General features: G+C 51.0%; 1 protein-coding gene across 5 annotated transcripts in view; it reads right to left on the bottom strand.

Annotated features, from left to right (window-relative positions):
* ST8SIA5 (ST8 alpha-N-acetyl-neuraminide alpha-2,8-sialyltransferase 5) overlaps positions 1-17,393 on the bottom strand; it is a 71,323-nt gene that overhangs the window by 30,326 nt on the left and 23,604 nt on the right. For 3 of the 5 annotated variants that reach the window (XR_015554318.1, XM_087439178.1, XM_014781390.2), the window contains exons 2-3: positions 15,654-15,761; positions 277-369 (exon numbers count right to left, since the gene is read on the bottom strand). Coding sequence is in view for 4 of the 5 variants with exons in the window: in XM_087439178.1 (XP_087295304.1) it covers positions 277-369; positions 15,654-15,761 (201 nt within the window). In the remaining variant the exon portion in view is untranslated. The remainder of the gene's footprint in view (positions 1-276; positions 370-15,653; positions 15,762-17,393) is intronic. The other 2 variants (XM_087439179.1, XM_004422506.3) reach the window with 1 other exon arrangement.

The following is a 17,393-nucleotide window of genomic DNA, read 5'->3' on the forward strand; positions in this document are numbered from 1 at the left end:
GGTAACTGAGCCCGAGACTGAAACGCCTGAGTCACCAGAGGTGACCTTGCAAACTTGGCCTTTTTTCATAAAACAGGCACAATCATCCCTGCTCCAGCCCTACAGGGCTTTCCAAATGCCAGGGGCCCCGGGGGAGCAGACCTAATTCTTGCTCTATCGGGATCCACCACGTTTCCTGTTTCCTTCCGCCGGCGCCCGCGCCCCCACCCCACCCCCGCCCTGCCCCTCCCCCACATGCACCACTGTGCACCCAGCACCCACCCCAGCCACACTCACATGGACAGCACCTTCACTTCCAGGATTTCGTGCCTCAGCTCCAGGCATCTTGTGGAGTTGTATTCAAAAGGGCCCTCATAAAATTCAAAGTACCTGGGAATCAAGAGGGACAGAGGTTACTATGCAGAGAAGCTGGCTAGACTTTGGGGGGTCTGTCAGGGCTCTTTGGAGGGTCTGTTCTGGTCAAATAAATAGAGCAAACCAGCTCCAACCCAGCAGATGACCTGGTGGCGGGCTCCAGGACCACTGGGGCCCTCTGGCTCCATCACTGGATTACTAACAGCACCCCACTACCCTGGGAGTGTAAGCATTTACGGGGTGTGAACCCATTTCAGCAAATCATGACATTCAGAAGTAGGTCTCATTCCAAGTTCATGGCTGCAAAGGAGAAGGAACGAGGAGGAAGCTCTGTGCACGTCTGGCTCTCCCTCTTCCCGTGATCAGAGTCACTGAGCAGGCAGCCCCGGGAGTCGGGCAGTCAGGCTGCTGCCTACAGCCTGTCCTGCCCTTTCCTGCCCTTCTCTCCTTTCTCCTCCTCTTGGGAAAGTGTCACACAGTGACAGCCGCGAGCATAGCTAAGATTTCTACTGCTTTTCCTACCGTACAAGCATTTCCATCTCCATTAGCTCACTTGATCCTCATGCTCACACTGTGACTAGGTGAGACATATTTCCTTCTCCCCATTTGGCAGCTGAGAAAACTGAGGCTAAATGGATGGAGCTCCAGGTCACAATATCAGTGTAGGGCAGGGTCCAGGTCCCACTGCAGGGGGCCCAAGCCCTTTCCAACACCAGCTGGCTCCAGGCATGTCAGAGCCACCCCAGGGTCACTTCAGCAGCTTCATGCAGAATAACAATACCAATTTCTGCCAACACTTGCTGAGCCCTGACCACAGGCCAAGCACTTGACGTGGATGCATTCACTTTTAATCTTTATAACCAGCTTACGAGGAAAGTGCTCATCATCAGCACCAAAACAGGCTCTGGGAGGCGACTCACTGCCCAGAGCCACAGAGATGGTAGGTGGCAGAACTGGGACATGAACCTGCTCATTGACTCAGGCTGCTCTTGTCCACTCACTTACCAGGACAGCTGGTGTCCCCTGGAAAGGGCCCTCTGGCCTCCCACAGCCACACCTGACAGTTCGTACTCGCCCAGAGAAAGAAGAGCATCAACCCGTCTAGGGGGTGGGTGGAAGGTTCCCGCAGAGATAAAACACAGTAGTTCACTGCTGCGCTCAGCCATGGAGCAGGGGGATGCTTCCCAGGGCAGAGCCCAAGTGCACGCCCTCCTCACGGCCTCACTTTCTGGAGCGTGTTCAGAAGAGGCTGGGGCAGAGGAAGCTGGGAGGGTTTGGTCCCATGACAGCCCCAACACCAGAGAACAAGAAGCCTGCAGGGTCAAACCACGCTACACCTGCGGTCAGTGGCCTGGCGACAGAGAGCCCTGGACAGTCAGAAGTGGGAGTGGCGCCCCTGTAAGGTCACGACCAAGGATTTAAAATAAAGTCATTCCTCCAGCATTTCCCAGAAACCTCCCCAACATGCAGCAGTGGTCACTTCACATGTATTCTCACACGCCTGCCTTCCGTGTATGAACTCACATGTGTGCTGCTTTAGAAATAGGAAGGCAGTTTACCCAATAAATTAATTGGCTGCTTCTTAAAATGTTTGTGTTTTAAATAACTTTTAAATATAATTTCATGTTTAATACTTTTTAAAATTTTTATTTATAAATATTTGTTCTTAATTTTAACAGTCAATTTTTAAAGTATTATAATTACATATTTAGGTAATTTGAAATAATATTTCAAAATATTAAAACATTTTATACAACAAATTGGCTCCTATTTACAAAATAAGTTAGCTCCCTGTTCTCATGTCATAAAAGAATTGAAGCAGAGTTAATGAGAACTAGGCATTGAGGATCCCCAAAATATCACAGTCACCTTTTTCCCTCTGTTTCCTTTGTGCTTTGGAATTCCTTTCTCTGTCTTTCTCACCTGGCAAACTCATATTGATCCTTCAGTACCCAGCTCAAATGCCCTCACTTCTGGGAAGCCTTCTCTGACCCCAACACCAAGGGTCCCTCTGTATTATAGCAACTAATATCGCATTATAATAGTCTGCTTATATATCTGTTTCCCCTTCCAAACTATATCTTAAACACAGGTACTCTCTCTTTGTTATATCTGTACCTTCTGTTCTATAGAAGTCCTAAAGCTAAAAACTACATTTCCCAGACTCCCTTGCAGCTAGGGTTCTGGATACAATTTAGGTTCAACCAATCAGAAGCATTTGCATGAGCCTCTGATTCAGAGCTGTGTTATAGGAGAATGACAAGGCTCACAGCATTGTCTTGCTGGTGCAGAATGTGGCAGAGGCGACATGGCTCTTGGAAACTGTGGTGGCAGCACCTTTGTGATTATATCAGAGGCAGCAGCGGTCACGGTGGCCTCAATTCACAATGCAGATTGGGGAGGCGTTCCTGGAAGCTCACCCTAGGGTCTTTCTTCAGCTTTCCCAAAGATCCTGAGCTAGCCATACCCTCAATAATTCCTTTCTGCTTTAACTAGCTAAAATGGATTCTGTTATCTGCAACTAAGAACAACGGGTCAGCCTGGGACCACAAAAAAGTCCATGACCTTGCCTCTAATTCACTTCCTCTTCCAGTCACGCTACAGTAAGTGAGGTCTGGTGTCTTATCACAGAGGTCATCATCTGCAACCAGAGCCAGCGGCACTGAGCCCCTTGGAATCCACTGGGTCATCTGAAGCCATGATCTTAGGCCACTACCAAGGAAAGCTCCAGATTCAAATGCTGCCAGAAAGAATGAGGAGAAGACTTATCCTAGAGTTCTCAGGGAGTCAGGCGACTTGCAGACACATCTCAGATATGCCTCTAAACCAGCTGTGTGACTTTGGGCAAATCACTTCCCCTCTCTGGGCCTCTTCTTTCTCCTCCTTAAAATAATCTGTTTGAACTAGGTGATATATAAAGGCCCACCCAGCACTAAAATACAATCCCAAGGTTCCCTCAGAGTTTCCCACTCACTAACCAAGCCAGAACGATTCTGTGAATTAATGATCCACAAACAAGAGGAAGAAACTCTCAAAGGAAGTTAAAACCAAGCAGCACCTCCCTTTGATCAGCTAGCCCCTCCACTGCCTCCACAAGGCCATCCCTGCCTTACCTCCACCAGCCCTCAGGCCGCCTTTCTCCTGAACCCCCACATCCCTCATATACCCAACTAGCCAGGACAGCGATTCCAGATGGTCCTATGCTGTGTGTTTGGTGGCTGTTAGATGGGGAGGCTTCCAGAACTGGGTTCTCATCCCTTCTCTGCCCCTCATTAGCCATCTTAGGCCCATCATTTTTCTGAGGCTTAGTTTCCTCATCTGTAAAATCAGCATAAAAAATGCAGTCCAGGGGCAACCCCGGTGGCATAGAGGCAAAGTTCGCGTGCTCCACTTCCACAGTCCGGGGTTTGCAGGTTCGGATCCCAGGTGCAGACCTACACACCGCTTATCAAGCCACGCTGTGGCAGGCATCCCACATATAAAGCACGGACGTTAGCCCAGAGCCAATCTTCCTCAGCAAAAATAGGAGGATTGGCAACAGATGTTAGTTCAGAGCTAATCTCCCTCACAAAAAAAAAAATGCAGTTCATGTGAGGCAGGGTTGAGTTCAGATATTGAAGAGAATTTCAGGGAAAGCACTAGCACAGTGCCTGGCATTCGGGAAGTGCCCGGGAAATGTTCATTCCCTTTTTTCCCCTTTCTCCTGCCATTAACGGGCGAGAGCTGCCAGCGGATGCCCAGGGAGTCAGAGACTTGCTTATGGTCCCTCAGCTGGCTGCTGGCAGAGCTGAGTCAGGGATGAATAACTCAGGAAGTTTCTCCACCATCTGGATTGGCTGACATCCTCCTTCTGCTGCTATTAGTAAACCTCTCCCCTGCCACCCTGCGGATAAAGCCCACGCTGAGTTCTGCTCGGATGTGGGGATGTCCTTGATCACTCATCTCACTGCAGACTCCACAGAATAACGGTGTGTTTCTGATGCTTTGACATCTGGGGCCTTGCTGACGCTGGAGAGACTGCCCCTCCCAGGGCCGGCCAGTTCCTAGAGATGGTAAATGACTCACTGGCCTGGAGCACACACTTCATATGCAAACCAACCAATCCAGAGCTTATATTCCACCACCACCACCTCCTCTCACACTCAGGGCCACTATCCCCTCGCTGATCACCCTAGAGCCAGGTGCCAGACAACTAGGGACAGTCCCCATGCCCCAGAGCCCACTGAAATTATTCAAACTAGCCAAACCTGAGCCTGTTTACCTGCCTTACCTATTCCTTCCAGAGAAACCACAATAAAGGCTCCTGCCCACTTTTCTCCCTCACTCCCTCGGCCTCCTGACCGACTCTGGTCCTTCCCCATGTGGCCCCAGAGAGCACGGAGGGCCTCCTGTTTCTAGGGCTCTGCGAGTATACCAACCTCTCCTTCATGACCGTCATTTCCACGTCTGTGTGTCTTACCATCCCCGATTACGACAAATCCCAGGTGCCCTGAAAACACTCCACGTGGTACCTCAGCCAAGTCATCAAAACTGCCCCACCCCTGGGTCCAAAGCCTCAGTTTCCCCATCTGAAATGGAGCCAACAGTCCTTGCTTCCTTCTTCCATCCTACCTGGGCTTTGCTCTTTTGGGTTGTACTCTCCGTCTCAGTCTCCAAAGACAGGAGGAAATAAGATTGTGAGAAGCCCTGCCACACAGAGTCACCCCTAGATTCTGCTTCTGAGGATGTCCAAAGACTGCATTCTGGAAGAAGCCATGGAAATCCCTGTTTGGTGTGGATATAGACCATTATGCAGACGTCAGAAAGGATGCTTAAGTTTTTGTGTGTAATGATATGGGAAGATGCTCACGTGATAACATCGAGTGGAAAATGCAAGTTACAAAACTGATCCCCCTCAAAAATTCTATATACCTACGTGGATGCATGGGAAAAGGGAAGGACTGTACAAAATGTTAATGGGGCTTCTGTGAGTAATGGGATTATGAGTTATTTTAAAAATACCTTTCTGGATTTTTATAAGTTTCGTGTAATAGAGTTATGATTCTTTTATTATTGGAAATCATAATAAACGCCCTTTTATTTTAAGTCAAAGTTCTCACTCTAATTAGCTCAAGCTTCCCCTTAACCTGTTAGAAGATTGAGAGCAGCAGTTTCTCCAACCTTCTTAATTCCATTAGCCTTTCAAGGTTAGTCACTATCTCTTCTTTCAGTTCTGGAAAGACAATCTCTACCCAGCTCAAAGGGGAGGGGACCCTGGCATCACATTCAGGCATCTCACAGGTATAAATAGTCCCAGCCGGTCAGATCAGGAGCCCAGCTCATCTCAGATGCCACTTGGCTTCCGGCAGCCAAGTTTGATGCTGGCAACAGGCCGCATCCGTCCTGCCCCGTCTCTGTGCCCTCAGGGACTGTGGAGGGCAGGGCTGGGCAGCCCTGGCTGCCCGATCAGCAGGTGATGGCCTCCCCTAAGTGAGAAGACAAATGCAGAGGTGACCACGATGGTCCTGAACATCAGTTCTCCTCCTCCCACCCAGACTTGGCTCCAGCCTTGCAGGCTGCAGAGGCTGCATTTCAGCATGCCCAGGGGCTGATGCGCAGAGGGCCTGGGTCTGTCATTCCCACCAGGCTTTCCTCACGAGCCTACCCCATAGAGGGCTCCCCTGTTGGCCTGGTGCCCCCTCCAGAGCTTCTTCAGGACCATGGGGTCTTCCTTGGGGGCAACAGTACTTTGAGCCCCCAGCAACCACTGGCCGGTACCAGATGAAGCCCATGCATTCAGCTACCTAACATGCCCCTTCCTCCCCAGACGCTGATGGTGTTCAAGAGAACAGGAGCCCAGGAGGTCCCCGTGTCACACAGGGCATGCCTATTAGGCCTTTGCCAGCCCCCAGGAGCAGGGAGTTGCCCCAGCTCAGCAATCAGAACTCCTGGGCTCCTGCCAAGCCTGGTGCAGAGTCTCAGAGAACCACAGAGTGGTTTATTTATTCCACACTGGGTTCCTACCCAGTGGCACCTCTGTGCAAATTAGGGAAAAGCACCTTTTCTCCAGATGAATTAAGCCACATCCAGGCACATGGCTTATCAAGTGAGAGAGAGCTGGATTTCAGCCCCACTTGACCTCGGCTGGGTATCTTTGTGCAGTGCCCACCTTGGACAACTGTATATGGTAGCCTGATACTAGACTCTTTAACTTTGTCTCGTTTAAGCCTCTCAACAGCCCTATGAGGTAGGTATTATTTCCCCATTTTATACCCAAGACTCAGACTGCAAGAGATAAAGTAACTTGTCCAAAGTCATTCAGCAAGTAAATGGGGGCACTGGAAAAGGAACCTCAGGCTTCTAAGATCCCGGAACCCATGTTCTTAGTCACTTCAGTGCACTCCCTCCCCTGACTCTGACAAGCCATGGTCAAGGGGGGGGTGGTTCTCAGTGAACAGCACCCCCTCCCCAGGCCGCCAGCCCTTCATTGAGCTCAGTGCTATTCCTAGAGCCAGAACAGCTGCCGTCTCGAGATAGCACACCACCTGTCAGAGCAAACGCATGGAAATCAGAGTCTGACAATTGCAGCCTGACAATTCAAACAACTGGAGTGTCTTCCCAAAGAGGCACAGAGAGAGGCAGAGGGGCTCAGCTGTCAACAACTGGGGTCACAGCTGTCAGGAGGAGACACTGCCCCTCCCGGGGGGCGGAGAGACCTGGCTCGGACCTGCTTGGACCACGGCCCTCTCTGGGCCACGGTTTCCTTATCTGCCCCCAGGAATCCCCCGAGCTGTTTTGAGATATCAGAACTGAAAGCTAAAAAGCCTGATGTTCTCAGTGCAACACTTGACAGTCTTGTGATTAACCTGCACCCAGCATGAACCTCACTGGAGTGTCATTCTTGGCACCAGGTGGGGCCTGGGGGGTCAGGGGCAAACTCTAATGCAAGATCCACTCCTCTTTCCCCCACAGTGGTTCTGCAGGGCCCCAGATGCAGTATCTAGATATTCCCTGCAAGAGGACGTATGCGGTAGCCTTATTTTCTGGGCCAGACCAGGGACCCCTGCAAAGCTCCCCTAGTAAAATTCGGCTCAACAGCCTGGACCACCTCCGTGTATCTGAACTAGCACTGGTCAGTCTTCCACACGCACATCATCCCTACTGTTCCCGGTGGACTTTGACCACCATCCCCACAGGTGCCCAAGCCAAGAGCTGCACCCTAGTGGCCTCCTCCTACTTCATCTCCCACCCAATCTCACCACCTCTACTTCCTTAGCAGGCCTCCTCTCCATCCCAGTGCCAGGGACGTGACTCAGTTATCTTTTCCAGCCTGCATTAGTCTCTGTCTGGAATATTCTTCCTTGCTGAGTCTTCCTAGTTACTACCTGCTCACCCATCAGAGGTCAGCCCAAGGGCCAGCTTCCTTTGGCAGCCTTCCCTGCCCTCCCTCCTCAGTGCCCACGGCCCCCGGGCAGACCTCCAGCCCAGCCCTGATGACACTGGATTACGTGCAACTCCTCCACGCCTGGCTGTGCCTCTCAATGGATGACTGTTTTCCTCTTTCACTCACTGAAGATTCACTGATTCGCTACTATGTGCCAGGTGCTGTTTCAGGCCAGGATACAGTGATGACCAAGCCAGACATAATCTCCATCCTCATGGCCTACCATGAGAGGATACAGACAAAATATTAATTCAACATCGTGCCAAGTAGTGATGAGCTCTGTAAAAGGTAAGGCAGGAGAGAGGATTGGAGGGTGCCTGGAAGAGTGGTGGGAGGTCAAGGAATACAGGGACATGCATAGAGGGATGGAGTCCTCTGCAGATGTGTGGGAAGAAAGTTCCAGAGAGGGAACTGAGAGTAAATGCAAATGATCTGAGGACAGAAAGAGCTGGCAAGCTGCAGGGACAGCAGAGGGGGAGGTGGAATTGAGAGGGATCAAGGTCAGAGAAGTGAGCAGCGCCAGGTCAAGCTCGCCTGTGAGCCACTCAATACAGCAGAGCATTTAAGCGGGGGGGAATAACACGATCTGATTTAAAAGTTCCCTCTGGCTGTTGCAGGGAGAATGGGTCGTAAAGAGAGAGAGAAACAGGGAGATAGGAGACTACTGCAGCATGAGAAGATGGTGGACTGCACCAAGTGGGAGCAAAGGAGGTGGGGAGGAGGAGACAGACCCAGAAAATAGGTTAGGGATAGAACCAGCAGGACGTGCTGATGCTAGGATTTAGAAAGAGAAAGAGAAAGAGAGAAATCAATCCTCCCAGGATTTTAGCTTGGACAACTAGTTGGGTTACGGAGTCATTTAAGGAGGGGGAAATGAAGGAGATGAACAGGTTTGAGTGTAAATCAGAGGTTCTTGGGCCATGTTAAGCTTGCTATGACCCTTAGACATCCAAGAGGAGATAACAGTTAGGCAGTTAAATATGCACGTCTGAAGCCCAGTGTGGATCAGGGCTAGAGAAATACATTCCAGAGTCAAGGGACAAAGGACTCGATAAGATCTGGGGAGAGAGAGCAGACGGAGGGCAGAAGAGGGCAGAGGATGAGCCTGTGTCAGCTCTGACATTCAGATAGTGACAGCGGAGAAGGAGCCAGCAAAGGAAGGTCTGTGGGTGGGAGGAAAACCCAGAGAGCCCAATGACACAAACACCAAGAGCAGAGAGCGTTTCCAGGACAGAAGGGTCAGCAGTGTCCAATGTCAAGGAGGTCAAGGAAGAGGAGGATGGAGAAGGCTCCCTGATCTAGCCACTAGGAGGTCATCGGTGACCTTGACAAGAGCAGATTCAAGGGAACGGGGAGGCAGAAGCCCCACTGGCAGGGGTTGAGGCTGTTCCTCCAGAGAGGGACATGCTGGAGACAGAAGCCTCAACGTGAAAGAGTGCTGAGTGAGCACAAGGGACTGAATGTCCCACCCCACCCCCTCAATTCATATGCTGAAATCCTAACCCCTAATGTGATGGTGTTAGGAGGTTTGGCCTTTGGGAAGTGATTAGATCACAAGAGTTCAGCTCCCATGAATGGGATTAGTGCCATTATAAAAGAAACCCCAGAGAGCTCTCTAGCCCTCTTTCCACCATGTGAGGACACAGCGAGAAGACAACAGTCTGCAACCCAGAAGCGGGCTTTCACCAGAACCCAATCAGGCTGGCACCCTGATCTCAGACTTCCAGCCTCCAAAACTGTGAGAAATAGTCTGTTGTTTATAAGCCACCCAGTCTGTGGTACTTTGTTATAGCACCCGCTCGGACTGAGACAGCGAGCGTGTAAAGACTTGGTCCTGGGTGGGGGTGGAGAGAATGGGATTCCCTGATGTGTGAAGGAACAGCTAGAGGAAGAAGGAACAGACTTAATTGTTCTGTGAGGCTCCGAAAGGCAAACCCAGGAGCCCCAGTTGAGCATGAGGGAGGGAAGGTTTACACCATACAAGGAGGCCCGCGTGGTGGAGGACAGCCTCTTGGTGAGGTTCTATGAGCCCCATCGCCCACTATCCCAGCAGTCTTCACAGCCATCGATGAAGGGGGTGCGGGCTATGCACAGCTACAAGGAATGGAAAACTGGGAGATCCCTGGGTGCCTTACCTTCTGGGCGCCCCCTAAACTGCTTATCAGGTGGATGCTTGGTCCTCCCAGCCTGACCTCAGCCCTCTTTTCTTTCCATCCTCCATTTCTTTCCATTCTCACTTCTTTCTGTGGCCTCCTGATTTGGCTAAGTGACTGGTATAAAATTCTTGAAGACGGTCTGGGAGGCAGGAAGCGCAGGAGCCACGAAGAAGGAGAGGAAGGAGAATGGATGACGGCTGCTGAAGGGAATAACAGACAGTTCGGAGAGCTGACCTGGGGTGAGGAAGGGGTTAGGCCTTGACAGGCGTCCACGACCATCTGATCTGGAAACAAGGCCCTGAGAGGGAGCGTCTCCTACCCAGTCGTGAGTCAGGGGCAAAGTGGGGGCCAGGCTCTACCCAGGAGGTCTACTCCAAGGACCCCACCAGTGACTGAGCAAGGTGGAGGTTTTACAGGTGAGGAAACTGAGGCACAGAAAGGTTCATGTAAATGGTTATTTGCCCAGGAGACTCAATTCAGACTCAACTAAGAGCCCCAAAGCTCAGGGGCAAGGGGTGCTCATGGCACGACTCCATCTGAGGAATCTCAGGCACCAACAACCCCGCCTCCACAGACAGCCTCCTCCGTCTGTCTGAGATCCACGTCAGGTACGTGGGAGGAAAGGGGGAAGCCATGGCATCTTTGTTTTGTTTTTCCAGTGCCAAGCCCAGAACACTCTGCCAACCCTGACTCTCCAAATTCTTCCCAGCTGGAAAGAGCCCAAAAGCTTCGTCCCTTTTTCTTTTTTTTTTTTGTCCTTTTCCACAGAAATGAACATTGACCAGAAGGTTTAAGCTAAGCCAGCCTGCACCCGCAAGGCAGGGGTGCAGATCCACTGCTGCCCCAGCCCTCAGCAGCTGTCACCACACCTCAAGGTCCACCATGAAAAAGTCTGTCCCTTGGGGTAACCTTGACCCCAAGGGCTCCTCTTTGATATGCAGAATCCCCTGGAGCAGGTAGAAGGAAGCATTTTTTAGGGATAAAATCAGGAAAGCACCAAACACAGGGGCTGCACGGGGGGGAGACACAGAAGATAAAAAGTGGGAAAGAGATAGGAGAGGGGGAAATGAGAGACCCTAAAGTTCATCTTGCCTGGAATATGTACATAATTACCTACTTAAATCAATATGGCCATTTTACTACGGCCTCACAGCCAGGAGCTGAGGGCAGGAATAGATGCTATGAGAGGACTTGGGAGGGAAAGCTGAGGACACCCAACCCCAGGTGATCTGTCCACGGCCCAGACAGGAGAATCCCTCTGTCTAGCACACCTGTTAGTGTCTAGCACACCAAATGGGGTGTGTTCCAGCCCCACCCCCCACCACCTGGAAGTGGTGACTCAGAGTCCTCGTCTATAAAATGGGAGCAATGATAGTACCACCTCAGAGGCTTGAGGGTGAGGATTAAATGCAGTAATGCACGTCAGGTGCCCAGCAGAGTGCCTGGCACACAGTCAGCCCCCAAGAGTGCTTAGCCATGGGCATCACCCATCGAGATGCAAGCCAAGTCTCATCCCACCACGTAGCGACTCTGACTTCTCCACTGAGCTCTCTGAGCACTCGCCACCTGTACCACACAATTTATTACCTAATTATACACTGTCTTGAAACAATTATGGAACAATTCAATACAGCATAATAAAGTGCTAAATTGAATTCAGTCAAGTTCCTTCCAGCTCTGAAATATGATGATTCCAAACCCCATATTGCACAGTACATGCTAGACACACACATAGATCTCAGCCAGAGAGAAGGGCTCTGGCCAGGCCCTCCGCACTCACTCGGCTCGCTCTTCTACAGAGCCAAGAGGCTCTTGTGTCATCAGTGTGGAGCTTGCTCTTTTCTCCTGTGGCTGGTGCTACCACCCACAGGGGGTTGGGAAGGCCCCTGCACCCCAACCTGGAAGCCCAGCAGCACAGGGAGAATGCCATCCCCAGAACAGGCAGCTTGGGTGGGCGGCAGCCTGGGCCAGCTCTGCTCTAGACATCGGAAAGAAGGGTTCCCTGAGTTGTCTTTGCACACCGCCTCTTGCCATCCCATCCCAGCCTGGGAGAACCAAGGCTGTGCGGAGTCTGGGAGACGGGACCCATGAGGCCAGCCAGCCAGGCCACCTGTGGGCTGTGTCTGAAGCTAGAGGGTCTGCAGGGCCCTGAAGGTCCAACCCACATCTCAGTTTCTGAGGAATACCTGAGCAAACACGGAAAGGTTTATGTGCACTTGCTGGAGACAGAAATAGCCCTTGGCCAGACACTTCCTACAGAATATAGAGTTAAAGGGGCTATCAGGGAAAGCGTCAAGGAAGAGGTGGGGTGGGAGGTGGTTACTGGCAGGAGGACAAGGACTTGGATTTGGAGCAGGGTCCAGCTGGCAGAAGCTGAGTGAAGTTCTTCGAGCTGTGGCTACGGGCCAGGCGGCACCTGGGGACTCCTGCTTCAGCTGCCCTCAGCCCCTGTGACTGTGGGACCTTTCCCTGGGACGTCCCGAGGCAGTGGATGTAACACTGCTAACCCCGCAGGATCAAGACTGCCAAGGGTGCTGCTGCTCCCACTGTCCCACTGTGGTCACTGGGCAGGCAGGCAGTTGGGCCAGGCCAGAGGGGTGAAAGCGCTGAGCTGGCCACGGGGGACAAGCGCTCTCCCCATCTCCCCTCCCCAGCTACCTTCCCAGAATTGCCATGCTCCGTGGGGGTGTTTGGGAAGATTTCTCATCAGTTACTGCAGAAGTATATAAACTGCCTCCATTGCCTTCTCTCTACTTCTTATGCATCCCCTCCCCCACCTTCGGTCTCCCTTTTCCCACCCTGCTACCCAGAACTCTCAGACCACCCTCCTACCTGCTCTTCTCAAGAGAAAATTCTCTCTCATCATTCCAAACTGGGAATGAGTTTATGATTCCAAAGTGTTTCCACTTTCTGGGGATTAATTTTCAAAGAGAATGCCAGCAGAGGACAAGGTTTAATCCAAAGGAATAAACCTGTAAGGGGGAATTCAGGGACACTGACATTGAAGTTTGCTTTCTTACCAATTGCCTTAACTATGGCCCTGCTTAATTCATCCTTTTATTCAATTAACATTTATTGAGCACCTACTATGTGCCATACTACTACTACTTCCTGCTTGTTTAAAGCACCCACTTAAATAGAAGCATTTGCTGATTTAAAATTATTCCTATCTGTTCATTAAAGCAGTTCCCCTAAGGATGCCTATTGGACAACACTTTCAAACCCAGACCTGAAATTAATAAAGCTATGTCAATGTATGTTTTATAATGCACACACTTTCCACTTTGGCCTGGACTTCCCCCAGCTCATGTCCAATGAGGGGACCTAACCACAGCCTTCATAAGCACTATCTGGCCCAGATTTTCTTTGTGGTCCTATTTGGAGTTTTCTAGACCAAACATTTGGACCCACTCCTTCTCCTTGTAGCTCCTGGTTGAGTGCACAATTTATGAGTCATTTGCTTTTTTGCCCCTCTTTATCCTCTGCTTATATAAGGTGCCTCCTGATTTCCATTCCAACGATGTTAATAATAAATGATAACAGGTTGTACCACACTTCAACACACCACACAACGATAGAGAGCAAAATATGGCATGCGCTGAATCATTCAATAGGTGAATAACACCACGAAGCTCATTGCGTATTCCAGGCACGGAGAGGTGTTCACTGGGATGACGACTTTCACTCTGCACTTCCTGTGGCATCCTTGTTCTGTCCTCCCCCAAGCCCTGCAAATCTGCTGCCAGGAGCTGTTCTATCCGTTTTAAAGAAGGCCGAGGTGAAAAATCTCCAACATACAGGTCAGTTCTAACTACATTCACCATTATTTCCCACGTGTGGGAACTATACGTACTGTGGTTTCTCATACACGTGGGTATTTTGGGGGCCAACCAGAAATTGGCATGTGAAATGGAATTGTCCCAGAAAAACCTGGGATGTGCAGTCATCACCTTTATTCTGTGACTAAGGGACTTCTTGGTCAAGTGGCGGCTCTCCAGAAGGCAACCAGCTCAGCTCGTGATTACATTGAATAAAGGGCGCCTTAATTCCCAAACCAAATGGACAGAGGCCAGCCATGACTCTGCCCCTGAGGGATCCCAGCTGACAGGGAAGGGGAGGCTGGCCTGAGTCACTGAGAGAGGGAGAAAGGGAGAGAAAAGAAAGGGACGGGAGATGAGAGAGGGAGGAGAGGGAAGGAAGCAGAGAAGAGAGGCAGGACATAGGGACGGAGAAAGAAAAGTGGACCAAGAAAATGTGGAAGGAAGAAAGGGAGAGAATAGGTGGGGCGAGAGAGGCAGAGAAATTAGAGACAAAATTGCGGAAAGAGAAAAGATGCTGGCAGTAGAGAAAAGTCAGAAATAGAACTCGAGCAGTGGTCTCAGCCCAGAAATGGCCTCCCAGGGGCCTGTCCCATCTTGCTCAGTTGATTAGCATTTCTTAGCCAAAACCTCTCGCTGAGCTCTTCGTGGAGTCCTTCCTAGGCAGGCAGACACCTGTGGACTTACCTACACCACCCCCATCTGGCTGGGCGGGTAACGCAGCAGAAGGGCCAACATAGGAGGCTCAACATATGGAACAGACAACTCTGGACTCCTCACTCTCCCTGGGTGACATCCCAGGGGCCAAGCGGTTGGCCACGGCTCCCACTGCACATATATGGAAAGAACTGGGCTCCTAAAGGCCAGAATAAGACCCTGGTCCCTGAGGCCGCCCCCACACCCCAAGGCCTGTCTGTGGACTCTGCCCCAAATGGTTTCTGACATGGGAGCCACAGCTTTTCTTTTTCAAAGCATTGAACAAAATCATACGCATTGGCGGATCCTGAAAAACACATTTATTCCTCTTCTTTGGGATCAATTTAATGTTTTGTTATCAAAATTAATAGAGACGAAAACTCGGGCCTCTTTCCCAGGGAAACATATCTGAGAGTTAGCTCATACTTAGAAATGCAAAAATTCAGGAACTAAACAATTTAATCAGCCTCTGGAAACCCTTAGGTGCAGGTTCCGTCCACACCCAGTTCCAAGCAGAGAGCATCCTGCCTTGTCTGAAAAATTCCCCACAATGCCCTCCCAGCAATGAGGGTCCCTGTCTGAGAATATTCCATTTTCATTCATTCAACAAATATTTACTGAACTCCTACTCCTGAATTCACAGAGCTCCCTTCATTACCCATTTCAGCTCCAAATGCTATAGCAGATCAAGAAGAAATAACCACGTGACTGTACAAATGTCAAATCTCTTTGGAAATGGTTCTTTCCCAGCCAAAGTGAGCCTCACCTGTGGGCAGGGTAGGGACTGCCTGCACGGTGGGATTTCAGAGGAGCGGGGAGCCCATGCCCAACACCCACCACCTGATGCCACCCACACACACACCTACACACACTTGCCAGCTGATATCCGAAATCCTTACAGCAGTGATAGGGCTGATGTCCCCACCTCAAATGGAGGCTTGAGACCCAGATTCCCCACCCCCCTCAACACCCACCGCCAACTGAGAGGGGTCAGTGAGTCCCTACTTTGCTGTGGTTGGGTCCCAGCCCTCACCCCTGATGTCAAAGGAGACAAGGCGGGATCCCAAAAGGCAGCAAGCTCTGAGCCACTGTGCGGAGCCTGCTTCTTCCCTGAGGGCAGCTCTGGGAGTGAGCCATGGGGCAGGGGCTGTCAGGTCACCCCAGAATGGGCTTTCCCCCTCCCTGGTCATTCGCTGGGGTCTGTACCTGGAGCTGGAGTCACTGCCGCTCTGCACTGCTGGGTCGTCCGTGACATTACAGAGCCCCGTCCAATTGGCCAGCTGGTCGCCACTCTGCCAACCAAACTGGAGGCCTCTGGCAAGAGAACGAGGCAGTCGGTACTCAACGCTCGAGTGCTGGGTTCAGCCCGTCTACCAGAGAGCCACATTCTGTCGCTGTGCCGAGTGATACACCGCCTCGATCACGCACTCAGTGTAGACGAGGGCGACATCCAACCATGAGGATGATGGTAATAAACCACGGCCCTTTACAATGCTCTCTGCTCATCTACATCCACCCTCTCATTTCACTTTTCCCGCAGGCCGAGGTTACACATTGTACACACAGGGAAACTAAGGCTTAGCAAGATCAAGGTCACAGAGCTCTCATACCTCCTCTGTGGCACGTACCTCAGTTCCCTCCTCTAGAGACTTACACCACAAGGGCCCTCGCCCACCAGCACTTTGCGGTCCTCAGAGGCCAGATACACTGAAAAGCTTTTAATGAAATCTAGTTTTCCAACGCACAAAGACACTCCTCCTGGTTTAAGATGATGGACTTGACACACGTGGTTCTCTCCGCTCCCTCCCCAAACTGACTGAAATGACAGCAAAAGAATAAATAAGGGCAGAACGTGGAGAGGAAGGATAGAAGGGGGCTGGCGACAACATTTTGGAAGATGAAAAGCAGATGGGTAATTGCCTTAGACCAGAGAGAGTGGAATCCTGTCGCCTATAAGAAGCAAATCTATTTGCCAGGCACAACTCAGGAAGGCTCAGGAACAGGGGGTACCTGGGGCCACTGAAGATAGGAGTGGAAAATGGAGCTGGAAGCAGGAGGATTGTTTTAGGTTTGTATAAGGAGCAGTTAGACACCCCCTCCCCCAACAGACACACACCCCAGGACCCCATCCTTAAGCCCAAGTAGTCTGGGCACCCTGCTGGCCCACCCCACAGATGTCGGGAGGTTGCTCTCTGGGGAGCTGACCCAGAGAAGCTCTGCATTGTTGTCCTCATAGATGGAGACACTAAACTGAAAACAGCTGGGTTGACCTGAAAGTCAGCTTACTGGGTGCACATGGCTTCAGATACTGGTCCCACCCACCCTGCCCTGAAGGTTTGGCTAGGGATGGGTTTCTCAGAGGGAACCTGACCAGGGAGAAGAAAATGCTACGGAGGAAAGTCTGGTGCCCCCAATCACCCCAGCACAGGGCTTCTCCACCCCACACTACTGACATTCGGGGCCGGATCATTCTTTGTTGTGGGCTGTCCTGTGCACTGTGGGATGTTGAACAGCATCCCTGGTCTCTTTCCTCTGGATGCCAGTAGCACCTCACTCCCCAGCTTTCCAATGTGATGATCAAAAATGTCTCCAGAAGGCCAGCCCAGTGGTGTAGCAGTTAAGTGCGCGCACTCCGCTCTGGCGGCCCAGGCTTGGCAGGTTCGGATCCCAGGTGCAGACCAACGCATCTCTTACCAAGCCATGCTGTGGCGGCGTCCCATATAAAGTAGAGGAAGATGGGCAAGGATGTTAGCCCAGGGCTGATCTTCCTCAGCAAAAAGGAGGATTGGCAACAGCTGTTAGCTAAGGGCTAATCTTCCTCACACAAAAAATAAAAGAAAAAAAAAAAGGAACTCAGAGGAAAAGAGACAAATGAAAGGAGAAAAATGAATTTTTTTAATAAAACCCTTAATAATAAATAGCCTCTAAGCAAGGGGAACAGGACAG

The sequence above is a fragment of the Ceratotherium simum genome, chromosome 14 (assembly GCF_057802395.1).
Source record: "Ceratotherium simum simum isolate JZ-2026a chromosome 14, ASM5780239v1, whole genome shotgun sequence".
Classification (NCBI taxonomy): domain Eukaryota; kingdom Metazoa; phylum Chordata; class Mammalia; order Perissodactyla; family Rhinocerotidae; genus Ceratotherium; species Ceratotherium simum.